Raw genomic sequence first — 15,879 nt, forward strand, 5'->3', positions numbered from 1 at the left:
ACTCATACATGATATAATTTTACTCTATACCACTTCCGGAATCTTTTCCAGTACACAGTATTTTCCTTTTTTCTCCACTGGAAATCCTACCAAATTAGCCTGGCATCCCAAATGTAGACAGCTTCTCCAAGAGTATAATATAGGTAGTCCTTGACATGATTTAGTCCTTAGCAGCTGTTCAAAGTTAAAGTGGCCAGCCAAAAGCTATTTTCAGCTTGGTCCTGAGGTTATAGCCGCTGCAGCATCTTTGTAATTGTGCCCCTTTATGACCAACTGCAGGGACATTGTGGCTTCCCCCACCTATCTCCCCTCTAGAGCTCTACAGGTCTTAGGCCGGCTTCCCACCCCACTGGGCCCACGCCTTCTTCCCCACTTACCTTTCAAAGATCTCTGGAAGGACAGGCTGCCTTGTTTCTGGACCATGTGACGCGATCCCATTTTCTGAGCAATTGCACTGAATTGTGGAAAATTGAAGACACTTCTGGGATCATGCCACATAGCCCAGCAACTAAGTGGCGTCATGTTTTCCTAATGCGAGCTCCACAATATTCCACATCCTTCCCTAGCTTGGGTTAGGGAAGCATAGCAAGCTGCTTTGTTGCTGAGCTGCACAGAGGGATTCCAGAAGCAGCCATTTTACAAATAGACATGTTGAACTGTGGCCTTTGGGAAAGTGGTGGCCACTTCTAGGATCACACTCCATGGCTCAGCAACAAAGCAGCTGCCTTTTTCCCCTAATCAAATTCTGGAGCTCTGGAGATCATTGATGTGATTGGAGGAGCGTGTGGGGTTCGGTGGGTGGGAGGCGGACACAAGGCCTATAGGACCCCAAAGAGTACTGAGTGATCCAGAGGGTGGTGAAGGCCTTGGGAGATCCAGGGCAGAGCTGTATTCAGCTTCCCATAGCTTCCCCTGGGGCTCAAGGCATCCCATGCTACGCTTAATGACTCACAAGTTAATTTAATGACCGCACTGGGAAAGCAGGGATGGAGGGCTTTAAATGAGTTGATCACAGGGGTGCTTCACTTAACAGCCATCACAACTTCTGACCGTAATGAGCGGGCTCCATGTGATTCGAGGACTACCTGTATTATTTCTGTTCTTCAGAAAGATTTCACATTGGAAAAAATTAAAAACTATTCCTTGATATTCAAGAGATCATCTGATATAATTTAAAAATTCTAGCACAATAATTAAAAAGAATTGTTGTTCAAAACTACCATAAAAATAGCTTAATAATCTATTTTATTTATTTATTTTATTTATTTTAATTCCATTTATATCCCGCCCTTCTCCGAAGACTCAGGGCGGCTTACAAGCTAAGCAGTAGCCTTCATTCTATGTATATGCCTGCTTATTAGGGCTTTCACACACACCCCAAGCGGCATTATTACAAAGTCAGCTTAATTGCCCCCAACAATCTGGGTCCTTATTTTACCTACCTCGGAAGGATGGAAGGCTGAGTCAACCTTGAGCCTGGTGGGATGCGAACCTGCACTAATTGCAGGCAGCTGGTGTTACTTAAGGAGGCATTAGCCCACTGCTCCACCAAGGCTCTTTTTATTATTTTATTTTATTATTTATTTATTTATTTATTTATTTTATTATTTATTATTATTTTATTTATTTTATTATTTAAGTAGTCCTCAATTTACAACAGTTCATTTCGTGACCATTCGAAGTTACAACATCACTGAAAAAAGTGACTTATGGCCATTTTTCACATTTACAGCCATTACAGCATCCCCATGGTCCTATGATCAAATTCAGATGCTTGGCAACTGACTCACATTAATGGCAGTTGCAGTGTCCCAGGATTATGTGATCATCTTTTGCAATCTTGTGACAAGCAATGTCAATGAGAATCCAGATTCACTTAACAACCATGTTACTAATTTAACAAGTGCAATGATGCACTTAACAATTGTGGCAAGAAAGGTTGTAAAATGGAGCAAAACTCATTTAACAAATGTCTCACTTAGCAACAGAAATTTTGGGCTCAATTGTAGTTTTAAGTCAAGGACTACCTGTATTTTAATTAATTAGTATTCAACCAATCTGTAACAAACTTCATCTGTCACATAACTATTAAACAGGTACTAAATTCAGAGAGCACTAAATTCATTACTTGGGCTCAACTAAGATGGCGGATGTGTCGAGCTGAGCTCCGTGAGCTCCGTGAGTTTGGTTTGGTTTGGTGGTCTTGGGGGCGCCCTTGGAGTGCATAATGCCTCCATGTTAGGGCTGGATGATCAGACTGCTTTGTCATCCCTGTTTTTGGGGGCGCTGGTGCCCTCCATATCGGCGAGAGGCAGCTGGAGGTCTGGCCGGGAGATTGTGGCCGTTTTGAAACACCGCGTCTTGAAACGCCCGAGCAGCTGATTTTCGGGGCGGAAAGATCCACGGCTTGAATCTTCTTGTATTTGTTTGAACTTAACCAGAAATGGCTCGTAATGGCTGGAGGAACTGCGGAGGGAGTGAATGCCCCAGCCTGGAATATTTGGAAAGGCTGGGGGAACCGGATGAACTGTAGCTTAAGTGACTGTCGCCGGAGGAGCCACGGCTTGAAACGCCCCAGTTTTGGGGCAGATAGAGCCATGGCTCCGAATGGCTGGATTAACCGGAGAAACCGCGGCATGGGTGAATGCTGTTGGAGGAGCTGGATAATTCCATCGATTCCTCGCTTGCTCCTTGCTCCTAGCAGCTCGCTTGCTCCTAGCTGCTACCTGCTGCTATCTACCCACCGCTGGTTTAAAGCAGCCATTGGAGATTATCGAGGGAAAGATCAGGACGGTGTTGATCTCCCATGTTGATTAAGATTTGCTGCCTTAAGAGATCTGAGGCAGCTTTTAATCATGGCCTGGAGTTACGGCTTCCAAGTTGAGCTGGGCTTGCCTATCACCCATATGGAGATGGACTCTTGTACGCTATTTCTCCCATCCCCCATAGACTCAGGAGGACCCGGGGTGAAGAGTCGCTGTGAGAGGGCAGCTCAGTTTCTTTTCATCTACAACCTCTCCGAATGTGAGAGATCCGTGAGGGTATGTTCTCTCTCCCTGGATGGGGTTTCCATCTGCCTCCCAGATCAGCCTCGAGGTCGGGGTGAGAGATCGACTGCTGACTGTTTCTGGGGTACCCAGCACAAGTGAGAGTGGTGCTGGACTGGCGGTTTTTAGACTCATATACTCCTCCTGATATGACATCATCTTTCAACATCTGACTGCCACTTCCCGAACTCACATGGCCAGTTATGGCACGCTTACGTTATTCTGACACGGACTTACTCGCGCTCAGGGGTGCCCCCCCTTCCTGGGTGCGACCCGCCTTCATTTCAACCTATCCTCTTGATGACGGGCCCAATTATTGGGACCCTGAGAGATGGTTGGGCAAGGGCAAGGGCAGGAGCCTCCATCACAAATTTAATAAGAGGCCCCTGGTGCATTTTTCATCTCAATTTTTTATGGGGTTAGGGAGAGGGGAGGGTTCTAAAAAGGTTCGGTTGGAGACTGGGGGGGTTCCACCAACCGTTTCTCAGACCAGGCCGGGGATTGCTCGCGCCGTGGTGGGGCTTGGGTTGGGGGCCTACGGGGCCCCGGAGCGGGGTGTGGGATTGCCTATTCCCACGGCGGTAGGGAATGGCCGCAGGTGTATGAACAGAGGGCCGTATCAATATCCGGGAGTGCGTCCCCGCTGTCTTCAAGCGGTGATGCGCTCCGACCCTCTGATTTCAGCTCGTGGTACCGGGAGCAAGGATGAGCAGCCACCTGAGCTCAGGCTCGTGTATTTTAATGCCAGGTCCGTAATGAATAAGGCTCCTCTCATTCAGGAGTTGATTGAGGAGGAGCATGCGGACCTGGCTTGCATAACGGAGACCTGGTTGGGCCCAGAGGGCGGGGTCCCCCTGGTTGATCTTTGCCCATCAGGCTTCCGGATGCTGCACCAGCCTCGGGCTCAGGGTAGGGGTGGTGGAGTGGCAGTAGTTGCAAGGGAGACCTTATGTCCACGGGAGGCCACCATGGTCCAGATAGTCGGGTGTGAGTCCCTCCTCCTGAGATGTGGTCCCAGAGCTCAGTTGGGCTTGCTGCTGGTGTATGTTTCACCTAGACACGTGGCAGCAGCCCTGCCTGAGCTTCTTGATATCCTCTCAGGGTTGGTGGTTGAGTTTCCCAAACTTATAGTTTTGGGTGACTTCAACCTACCATCCTTGGGGGGATCATCTGAGTTAGCTCGGGAGTTCATGGCTTCCATGACGGCCATGGACCTGAAGCAGGTTATTCAGGGCCAAACTCACGGGGCGGGGGGTCACACGCTCGATCTGGTTTTTCTATCCAGATGGTGGTTAGATGATCTCGGGGGGGGGGTTTCTCCAATTAATTCACCCCTGTCATGGACCGATCATCATCTCCTGCGGATGGTCTTCCGTTTTGCCACTCCCTGTCGTGGGGTTGCTGAGCCAACAAGATGGTTCCGTCCTAGACGCCTTATGGACCCTGAGCGGTTCCAAACGGCGCTTGGGCCCCCACCTGCCTCCTTTGCTCACAGCTCGGTCGATGCCCTAGTGGAAGCCTGGGAAAGGGCAGCCACAGAGGCACTCGACCAAGTTGTACCCATGCGGCTCTTGACCCGACGCAGATCTCAACGGGCCCCATGGTTCTCCATGGAGCTCCACGAGATGAAGCGTCGGAGTCGGGGCCTAGAGAGCTGTTGGAGGTCCAGCCGATCCGAATCCGACCGGTTACGACTAAGGTCGTTTACGAGAACTTATCTCGCAGCGTTGAGGGCGGCTAGGTCTAACCACTTTGCCACCCTCATCGCGTCCGCAGATAATCGCCCGGCCGCCCTGTTTAGGGTAACTCGCTCCCTTCTTAATCAGGAGGTGAGGGAGGAACCCTTGCAGGGTCGAGCCGAGGAATTTAGCCGATTTCTGTCGGACAAAATCGCTCGGATCCGGACTGGTTTGGACTCCGACTGGGCAGAGTCTGACGAAGAGGATACGGGCGGCCTTGTCGATTTAATCTGGGAAGAGTTCGACCCTGTGACTCCTGAAGAAGTGGACAAGATCATGGGGAAGCTGAGCTCCACCATGTGTTTGTTGGACCCGTGCCCCTCCTGGCTGACTTATGCAGCCCGGGATGGGACACGAGGCTGGCTCCAGGCAGTGATTACGGCCTCTTTGAGTCAGGGTAGCTTTCCCGCCGCCTTGAAGGAGGCAGTGGTGAGACCCCTCCTCAAGAAGCCTGCCTTGGACCCAGCAATTTTAAACAACTATCGTCCGGTCTCCAACCTTCGCTTTTTAGCGAAGGTTGTTGAGAGCGTGGTGGCGCAGCAGCTCCCTTTGTTCTTGGATGAAGCTGATTACCTAGACCCGTACCAATCGGGTTTCAGGCCCAGGTACAGCACGGAGACGGCATTGGTCGCGCTGGTGAATGATCTCTGGCGGGCTCGGGACAGAGGTTGCTCCTCTGTCCTAGTCCTTTTAGACCTCTCAGCGGCTTTTGATACCATCGACCATGGTATCCTGCTGCGACGTCTCAGAGGGTTAGGAGTGGGAGGCACAGTTCTCCAGTGGTTCTCCTCTTACCTTCTGGGACGTTCGCAGTCGGTATTGGCAGGGGGGCAGAGATCGACCTTGAGACCTCTCATTTGTGGAGTCCCTCAGGGATCGGTTCTCTCGCCTCTCCTGTTCAACATCTATATGAAGCCGCTGGGTGAGATCATTCGTGGTTTTGGAGTTGGGTATCACCAATATGCTGATGATACCCAGCTTTTTATTTCTACCCCAAACCACCCCAGCGATGCCCTCGACGTGATGTCCCGTTGCCTGGAGGCGGTCCAGGTCTGGATGGGGAGGAACAGGCTTCGACTCAACCCTGACAAGACTGAGTGGCTGTTCGTGCCGGCATCCTGGGAAATTCCGACTATTCCATCATTGGCCATGGGGGGTGAGCTATTACCCCCCGTAGATAGGGCCCGCAACTTGGGGGTCCTTCTAGACTCACAGCTCTCTTTGGAAGAGCATATTGGAGCTGTGACTAGGGGGGCCTTTGCCCAGGTTCGCCTGGTGCGCCAGTTGCGGCCCTATCTAGACCGGGTTGCCTTGCGCACAGTCACTCATGCGCTCGTGACCTCTCGTCTAGACTATTGTAATGCTCTCTACATGGGGCTGCCCTTGAGGTCCACCCGGAGACTCCAACTTGTGTAGAATGCAGCCACGCGAGTTGTCTTGGGAGTTTCCCGATACTCCCATGTTACACCTTTGCTCCGCAAGCTGCATTGGCTACCGGTTGCTCTCCGGGTGAGGTTCAAGGTATTAGTTATGACTTACAAAGCCCTTCATGGCATGGGTCCTGATTACCTACGGCAACACCTGTGGCCGGCGTCAACTTCCCTCCGTCCAGTGCGCTCCCACAGAGAGGGCCTCCTCAGGGTGCCGCCGATCAAAGAATGCCGATTGGTGACCCCCAGGGGGAGAGCGTTCTCTGTGGGCGCGCCAGACCTCTGGAACCGCTTACCGGTTGAGCTCCGGATGGCCCCCGACCTTCGCTCCTTCCGGCGCGATCTCAAAACATTTTTTTTTTGAACAAGCTGGCCTGGTCTGACGGGATGGGGTTGGTTTTTTTTAAAAAAAAACTAGTTTTAACTTTAATATGTATTGATTTTATGGGCATGATGTTTAATGGCTTTTTAATTTTTGTATTCGATTTTTATTGTGTATTGCCCTGTTCACCGCCCTGAGTCCTTCGGGAGAAGGGCGGTATAGAAATCAAATTATTAAAATTATTAAATTAAATTAAATTAAATTCATCTGAAGCATTCAGTAACATGTGGTTATCAACTGAAGGTTGCTTTGAAATAAAAAAATACCCTCTTGCAAAATGTTCTGAAAAATCCACCTATATTTTGAATGGCTGTTTTTAATTTGAAAAAGGAGTAGTTTGAATCTGAAATAATCTGTTTACAATCTGAATAAAATATATTTTTAACATCATTATGATATACCCACATATGCTAAATGGTAGTGGGAATCTGAAATATAAGATTTTCTTTCCTTGTACAAATGGTGAAAAACATATAATGCTGGTCTTTGACCATAATAAAAATTGATTGATTGACATAATGCATGCTATACAGTAACTGTTACTGAGTAGTATAGAAATTTATAAAAAAAATAATCCAAAAATTAAGTAATTCTTGCAGCAACCTAGTATTTTGCTAAATGTTTCATTACAAATCACCTTTGTAAACAAATGTTTTCTTGGATATTATGAAGTGAACAGAAAAATACTAACAATCAATACTACAAGAAAGGGAAGCCAAATGGGGACCTTCCAAAGGATAAAAGATCTTCAACAACTGGGCAACTTAATTCTAGGAAAGGCCCTCAGATAATGATGCCTAAGTCTAAGCCATTTAAGGTTTTAATGGTCAACACCAACATCTTCATTTGTAATCAGTGTGGAGCACAATGGAGATGGAAATGTATACTGCCTTTGAAGCTGGTATTAAACTGTTTTACTAAATGCAACGGAAGCAAAACTTTTAACAATATAAGTAAAGTTCAGAACAGAACAGAGAAAAATGCTTCTTTCTGTGAGCATATGGAGCTTAAAAGCCGGCAGGTCCAGTTTAGATGGGAGATACCTATTGGAATAGTGGTGAATTATGCAGGGACACGATATAGACTTAATACAATTTCAAAGGCAAAAGATTTTTATACTTATATCCTGAAAGCAGGTTCACCACCATCTCTACAACTTAAGAGAATAGAAGAAAGGCTGGAAGATAAACAACCAGTTGAAGGTGCAATGTCACTGGCTGTTGGAGATTTACCGCAGGCGGAGCCTATTGAACAGAGTTTGGTGTTAAAGTATGATCCAAAGGAACAGAGGATGACCCGGGCTGCGTATAGACGTAAAGAAAAGGAGCAGAAGCAGAAGGCTAATTCTGGATCAATAACACAAGGCCCGATTACTACAGAGCCTGTGGGAGAGGAACGACCGAAGAGATCGACTGATCTTCAGGCAGTGTTCCAGAGGCTCCAGGCCACTAAGGATGGCAAAGCTTCTGACATGGAATGTTAATGGCCTGAATTCACCACAGAAAAGAAAGAAAGTATTTCACTACCTGAAACAACATAAAAATGACATTGTTTGCTTACAGGAGACTCATATTGCTGCAAAAGATCAAAAGTATTTGATTAGTTCTCAGTTGGGATCCCATTTTATAGCTTCTGCCCCAGATAAAAAGGGGGGAGTGGTTATTTATGTAAGAAGAGATTTATCGGCTAGATTAATTGAATCTGATATACAAAGAAGATATGTTATTATTGAATTAGTGCTACAAGGCAAGAAAGTTCTTATTATTGGATTATATGCCCCTAATCAACAGCAAAAAAAGTTTTATAAGTTTTTACATCACAAACTAATTCAATTGGATTACAAATCTGTTATTATGATGGGTGACTGGAATGGTGTTTTGGATTCAAGTAAAGACAAGAAGGGATCTTTCAAAAATTCTCCTAATCATTCTAAATTGCCTAAAGCTTTTTTGATTTGAAATATGAGTTGGAATTAAGAGATATTTGGTGGGAACGGAATGTGGAAGATAGAGACTTTACTTTTTTTTCAGATAGGCACCAATCGTTTTCCAGAATTGACTTTTTTTTAATTACTACTGATCTTTTCTCCAGGGTCAGGAATGTTAAGATCTTTCCTAGAACATTGTCGGATCATAGCCCTGTATGGTTGGAGTTATTTGTTGAAGATGGGAATAGAAGATCTTGGAGATTGAACGAAAATTTATTCAGATATGAGGTGCTTTCGCAGAAATGTAGAGAACATTTTAAAGAATTTTTTGTTTTGAATATGCATAAAGGCACATCTATGGCAATGGTTTGGGATGCTAGTAAAATTAAATTAATAGCCCCAATAGAATAAGTTAAAATTAAAGTTAAAAATTAAAAAACATTTTAAAATCCCTGTCAGTCCAGGTCAGCCTGATGGAAAAGAAGTGTTTTGAGGCCGCGGTGAAAGGACCGGAGATCCGGGGCCATCCGGAGCTCAAGGGGAAGTTGGTTCCATAGGGCTGGCGCTCCCACAGAGAAGGCCCTCCCCCTGGGGGTTGCCAGCCGACATTGTCTAGCCAACGGCACCCTGAGGAGGCCCTCTCTATGTGAGCGTACTGGGCGATGGGAGATCGTTCCCAGCAGCAGATGGTCCTGCAAGTATCCCGGGCCTAAGCCATGTATATGAATAATGGATATAGGCGTAAGCAGATGCAAAAACGTAAACAGCTTGAAGAAGAGATTAAATCGAAGGAGAAAGCTTTTATTTTGAACCCATCAGAGAATAGATTAAGGGTTTCCATAAATTTGTTGAAAGAGCAATTTAATATGCTAATGGCTGATCAGGTTGCAATTAATTTGCGTTATGCGAAACATAATACATTTTGTAATGCAAATAAGCCTGGTAGGTAGTTGGCTTATCAATTACGGAAGAAACAGAAATCACGTATTATAGAGAAAATAGAATATAAAGGTAAAGAGGTATATCAACAAAAGTTGATTAAAAAGTGTTTTTTAGATTTTTATACAAAATTATATGCTAGTGAAAATATACAAGCCTTAGATATAGATAAGTACCTACAGGCAGCACATTTCCCTAGACTTTCAAATGAACAACAAAAGGAGATGAATTGTTTAATTACTTCTGAGGAAATTATTTTAGCAATTAAGCAGTTAAAAGTGGGTAGGGCTCCTGCTACAGATGGATTATCAGCAATTTATTATAAAATATTATCTGCAGAGATGATAGAACCATTAAAGGAACTCTTTAATAATATCCAGATTGGAGAAGTGCCTCCGTCTTGGAGAAGGGCTTTTATATCGTTGATTCCAAAGGAGGACCAAGACCTTACCCAGCCTAAGAATTATAGACCTATATCGCTTTTGAATGCAGATTATAAGATTTTTTTCAAAAATATTGGCAAATAGATTAATGCAAGTTTTGAAGCAAATGATTCATAGTGATCAGTCTGGATTTATAACTGGAAGATATATGAAATATAATGTAAGACAAATTGTTAATTTAATTGAGTATTTGGATAAGAACAACCAAGTCCCTGCGGCATTGATATTTTTGGATGCTGAAAAAGCTTTTGATCAGTTGAACTGGCAATTTTTATTGAAAGTTCTTGATAAAATGAATTTTGGGGATAAATTTTTACATTCTCTTAGGGCTATATATCAACAACAATCGGCACAAATTATAATTAATGGGGGATTAACAGAGGCATTTAAAATTGAAAAAGGCACAAGACAGGGATGTCCACTATCACCATTGTTGTTTGTTTTAACATTGGAGATTTTACTGATTAAAATTCGTGAATCAATTATAATAAAGGGAATAAAAATAAAACAGAATGATTATAGGTTAAGAGCCTTTGCAGATGACTTGGTTGTGACATTATCTCAACCGATTCAATCGGTTATAGACTTGATGGAAATTATAACTCAATATGGGAAAGTTTCTGGTTTTCAGGTAAATAATAATAAGACTAAATATTATCTAAAAACATGACCATGAATGAAAAGGAAATGTTAGTTAAATTGACAAGTTATGAAATAGTGAAAAAGGTTAAATATTTGGGAGTATATATTACAGCCTCTAATGTGAAATTATATAAGAATAATTATGAGACATTATGGTTAAAAGTACAAAAGGACTTAAATAATTGGAAAAAACTACAATTATCTTTGCTGGGGAAAATTGCAGCTGTTAAAATGAATGTTTTACCAAAGTTTCTCTTTTTGTTTCAAATGATACCTATTTTGAAAAAAAGATGCTAATTTGGACGAATGGCAGAAGGGTATTAATAAATTTATCTGGGCGGGGGAAAAACCAAGACTTAAACTTAAGATTTTACAAGACGCACGGGAAAGAGGAGGACTTAAGGTGCCTAATTTGAAATTATACTATGATGCAACAAATAAAAGAACACTTTATCTTGAGGGATGGGACTTATTATATGGGTGGCATGCATATTTAATTTATGATAAAAAATTTGATAAGGCTTTTAAATCTCATATTTTAAGAAGTGCTTTATTGCGTGTCTGGAAAAAGTATTATTATAAGTTAAATTATAAAATACCAATCTGGGAGATTCCTGGACACGCGATAGAGGGTGTATTTATGGGTGTGAATTTGGATAGGATTTCTTATAAGGAATTACTTAGATTGGTAGGGAATGATTGGCAATTAAAGTCGTTAGCTGAGTTAAAACAAGAAAATATTGTACAGTCCTGGTTCCAGTATAGTCAATTGCAAGCTAGGTGGAAGTTAGATCAGAAGGTTGGTATTACATTAATGGATGAAAATTTGGTAAAACAGATTAAAGAACAAAATCCAGCGCATATAAAGAGAATTTATAATGCTTTAATAGAATTGGATTCGGAAATGGAATTAGTTAAAGATTGTATGGTAAAGTGGGCCCAAAATATTCAAGAACCAATCCCATTGGATATATGGGAGGTAATTTGGGTTAGAAATGTAAAATTTACTCAGGCCCAAAATTTAAGAGAAAACTTTTATAAAATGTTTCATAGATGGCATCTGGATCCTAAAAAGTTGTCTTGTATGTATCCTAATTTACAGCCCAAATGTTGGAGATGTGGCAGTTTGGATGCTACTTATTTTCATATCTGGTGGACTTGTAGAAATATAAAAGCTTTTTGGATTAAAATTTGGTGGAACATTCAAAAGATTTTCAAGAGAAAGATAAAGTTTACTCCACAATTATTTTTATTGGGTGTTATTACAGATTGTGATATTAAAGAAACTAACCTGATGTTGAATTTGATAACAGCTGCAAGGTTATTGGTAGGGCAATATTGGAAGAAGGATAGCTTGCCTACTATAGAACAATGGATGCTTAAAGTGTCAAATTTAGCAGAAATGGCTAAGATTTCTGCTTATCTGAAGGATCATTCACAAGAAAAACACATTTCGGTCTGGAGAAGATGGATAGATTATATTCAGAATAAATATGGGACTAAAAAGTTCCATTTAGCTTATGAGTAAATTTTAGATTGTTATTATTATTAATAGTTTATTATAGTGGAATTCTTATTAGTTTTAATTACATGTTATTATTATTTTTATATTGTATTGTTTAATAACTTGGATATTAATTTGTTAATGTTTTACTATTATTATGTTTACTTTTATTTTGCTTGTATTTATGTTAAAGGGGAGTTAAAGCGCATTATGAACTTGGTTATTTATATAGTTGGTTAATGTTAGTTAGATTATGATTATTATATTTGTAACCCTGTACTCAGCTCTGGGAAGTGGGGGAGGGAGAGGGGGGGTTTAGGGTGGGTTGGTTTTGGGGATTATATTGTAACTTTTATAAAACTTTTCAATAAAAAAAAGAATAACCACATAGAACTGGTGGTCATTATGGTCTTTAGTATCTTTAACATCTTGATTTAAGAGACAACATCATTCAAAAATTTCAATGCATTTCTCCAGTCTGCTCCAAAAGCCCCACATTTTTAAATAAAGTTTGTTTTAGTGGTGTTGTGTAATATTTTTGTATATTGGGTGAGGGAAGAGGGAGAGCAGGGAAGGGTAATTAATTCAGCAGTCACTTTAACACAAATAGACCTTAGATAGCAACAGGCTAATAACATCAATGTGTGTGCTTTGGAGAGATTTTGTGAGTTCATAACACATAAACTAGAACTGAATTCAGACTTATATGAAATAATTTGAGAAACTGAATGCTTGAGAAGACTGCAGAAAACAACTTGCAAAAGCCCCTATTCTTTTTTTTTAATTTGAAAGTATCATGGTCAGAAAGATCAATACTTTACTTAGGGGTTTCTGATTAGAATGCTTTTGGGAAAAACGCTTTATAAAATGTGTTGTGTTGTTTTCTGCTATTATTTCTATTTTAATTAAACAGTAATATCTAAAAAACACCATGGGAATGAAAAAGCTGTGATTTGCATACAATTCCCTTGTTCCTTTACCTTTTCAACCACTCCTATTCAACTTCCCAGTTCTTTTTATGCTATCTTTCATTTTTTTCTTGAAATTCCATTAATTTACATTCAGATTCCTTTTTAGACTTTTTATTACTGCTACTTCCTTTTCTTCCCCTTTCATTTTGAACTAATTTGTTCAGTACTGAACTTGTTGTAGGAAGTTTCAAATTCACATATTCTGTTCATTCTTTAATTCATTATATCTTAGCAATTTATTATACACTTCTCTATTTTGTTTCATTGTTCCTTTCTTATTGTTAAATGAAGTGTTAAATTACAGTACAACTTATTACCAGTTTCTAGTGATGGCAAACCAATGGAGAGAATTGTTGCTGCTATAATCATCATCATCATCATCACCATCCAGCATCATTAAAGTACAATTGTATAACTGTGAAACATCTCTCCCTATCTGCCCATCCCAACAGAAGGAATAGGGTAGGCTCATTTCATGTCCTATTCCTTAAGCATTGCCATCTTGGAGTCTTTGGAAGTACACCTTTTATGCTGAAGCCTCTGCCCTATGGTATGGCTTTTCCCCTGAAACTTGACAGGTCCCACGCCTTCTGTCTTTCAGGAAAGCCCTTAAAACCTAACTGTTCTCCCAAACATTGGAATAGGGCAAGATAAAGCTAGGATGAGAATGTGGCTATGGCACCAGCTTTTTTTGTTTTTATATTGTTTAACTGGTTGTAAGCCTCCCATAATTGATTTATGAGGGGAGGTTATCTAAATATTTTAAACAAACAAACTGAAAAGCAACATAGGCTACAAAAGTCAGAATGTAGTATTTATAGGAAGAAACAGCAGCAAACACTGAACTTTCACAGAAATGTTTGTATCAAAGTTGGAGTCTTTATTTCTATCAAAAGTGCTATTATATATGCAAACATAAGAATTCCATGCTTTTTTAAAAAGGCAGGCATTTTGTGCCTTTGTGATGGACTTTAGATATTATCTGGTCTATTAAGTTGCAAACCTTACTTTTTTGCAGCTATTTGTAAATTCTCTAAAGCTGGGGCGAGTACTGTATTTTTCCATGTATAAGATGCTATTTTTTTTCCTGCAAACACCCTGTTCAAAAATCAAGTGCATTGTCTTATACACGAAATAATAATGGTAACCTCCACAGCCCAGGACATGCCTGTGTGGGTTCTTTACATGCCGCTGCCATGCCACCTGGTGCAGGAGGATATCGCTGGCCCGAGATGCTGCCTGGATGGGGAGAAAGCCGGCCCGAGATGCCGCCTGGTGCTGGAGGATCGTGCTGCCCCAAGGATGCCGCCGGTCCCACTGAAGCCACCTTCTATGACCCGTTTTTCACTGGCAAAGCTCGGGCTAAAGCTGCAAAAGGCCCCGGGAAGCCGCCTCAGTACAGTGATTGACAGCCGAGGGGGTGAGCGGGACTAAGCCCACAGAGCGCCATCTGATTGGAGAAAGTCGCCTCCCTTGTGTGATGGCATGGCCACTTGTTTTATTGCCACTAAAAATGTGTTCTGTTTTCACTGTTTTGATTACCAATAAAATAGAAAATATGTGCAAAACTAAAGGTGTGGTTTGTTTAATATTTAAAATGTTGATTTCTGAATTTTTGTTTAGAAAATTGGGGGCTGTCTTATACAAGGGTGCATCTTATAGACGGAAAAATATGGTATCATGTTTCTAAACTTTGCTACACATTTGGCTCTAAATTTAACTGATTAACCACAAAACAATCAAATTTGACTTTTAAATAATATTCAAAATTTCAACCAGTATTTTAAGCATTCCATAGAGCCTATCTATACATAATTTTATTGTTAAACTTCCATAAAAGAACAATAGAAATTAAGTTGTCAAGTATTTGGGGCTTTCATTGTTTTTCTCAGAAAAGCGCTATGCCTAAGACAAGGTAAGGAGTTAAAGATTGTTTGCAAAATGAAATAACTATTCACTTAAATATAACCTAAAGTTTGAACAGAAATTACAGTTTAGAATGACATTCGCAATTACTAACCTTTAAAACCTTAAAAACCTTTCTGTTTTTTGATGCTAATGCAGTTCCATTTGTGTTCAGAAATCCTCCTCCAAGGTTAAGAGATTTATTTCCCATGTGAACTGTTTCCAGGACAGGACTTGAAGAAAGGCTTCCACTTAAAAAGCTGTTGGCGAGTAAAGATTTGTTTTTCTGACGCTCATGATAGAGTTGAGTGTTGGCTTCTGCTAGTTTTGCATTAGCTCTGCAAAAGGTTTGAAACAAATCAGTAGTTAAACAAGATATCATCTTAGAATAATGATACACTTTATTTCATAAAAAGTCAGAACTCCAGGCAAAATGTAATGTATCTCTAACCTGTTCCAGAAATGTATCTATCCAGGGCCTTAACAAGTCTAAATAGAGGCCTCATTATCCTGTTCCGAGTTCTGGAATGGTAATTAAAAATCAATATTTGTTTTTTTCCTCTATTCTCCTGACAGTTTTCTCTATCCTCCTGTGCTAAAGTAAGCTGTATGCCCAGGCATAGTTAGCACCCTGTAACATTTAAAATCATAGTTGGAGGATTTTGGAAAGCAGAATATGAAGTCTTTCTTTTCCTTGATTTGAAGCCTCAATAGGATGATTGGACTGGACAGATCCCAAAAGACTGGAGTTGGGCTGACTTGGTAAACATGCTTAAAAACACCCTGAAACTTTGTCAAGGACACCAGAACAGGTGTGGATTTGAAGAAGACAGTTCCCATAACAAAGTGAACTTGTTGATATGAATTATGTAAGACGTTAGGGGTTTGGCTGGGAAAATTGTTTAAGTCTACAAATTGGTGTTGGAATCTCAGGGTTAGTTTTGCTTTGA

General features: G+C 41.4%; 1 protein-coding gene across 1 annotated transcript in view; it reads right to left on the minus strand.

The window, feature by feature from the left end:
• The window catches only part of LOC310642660 (ankyrin repeat domain-containing protein 26-like), a gene marked incomplete at its 5' end in the record, with an annotated part of 80,978 nt that overhangs the window by 13,160 nt on the left and 51,939 nt on the right, over window positions 1-15,879 (minus strand). Inside the window, one exon of the mRNA XM_083366546.1 lies at window positions 15,045-15,267. Coding sequence (XP_083222672.1) covers window positions 15,045-15,267 — 223 coding nt within the window. The remainder of the gene's footprint in view (window positions 1-15,044; window positions 15,268-15,879) is intronic.

The sequence above is a fragment of the Vipera ursinii genome, assembly GCF_947247035.1.
Source record: "Vipera ursinii genome assembly, chromosome: 6".
Lineage (NCBI taxonomy): Eukaryota > Metazoa > Chordata > Lepidosauria > Squamata > Viperidae > Vipera > Vipera ursinii.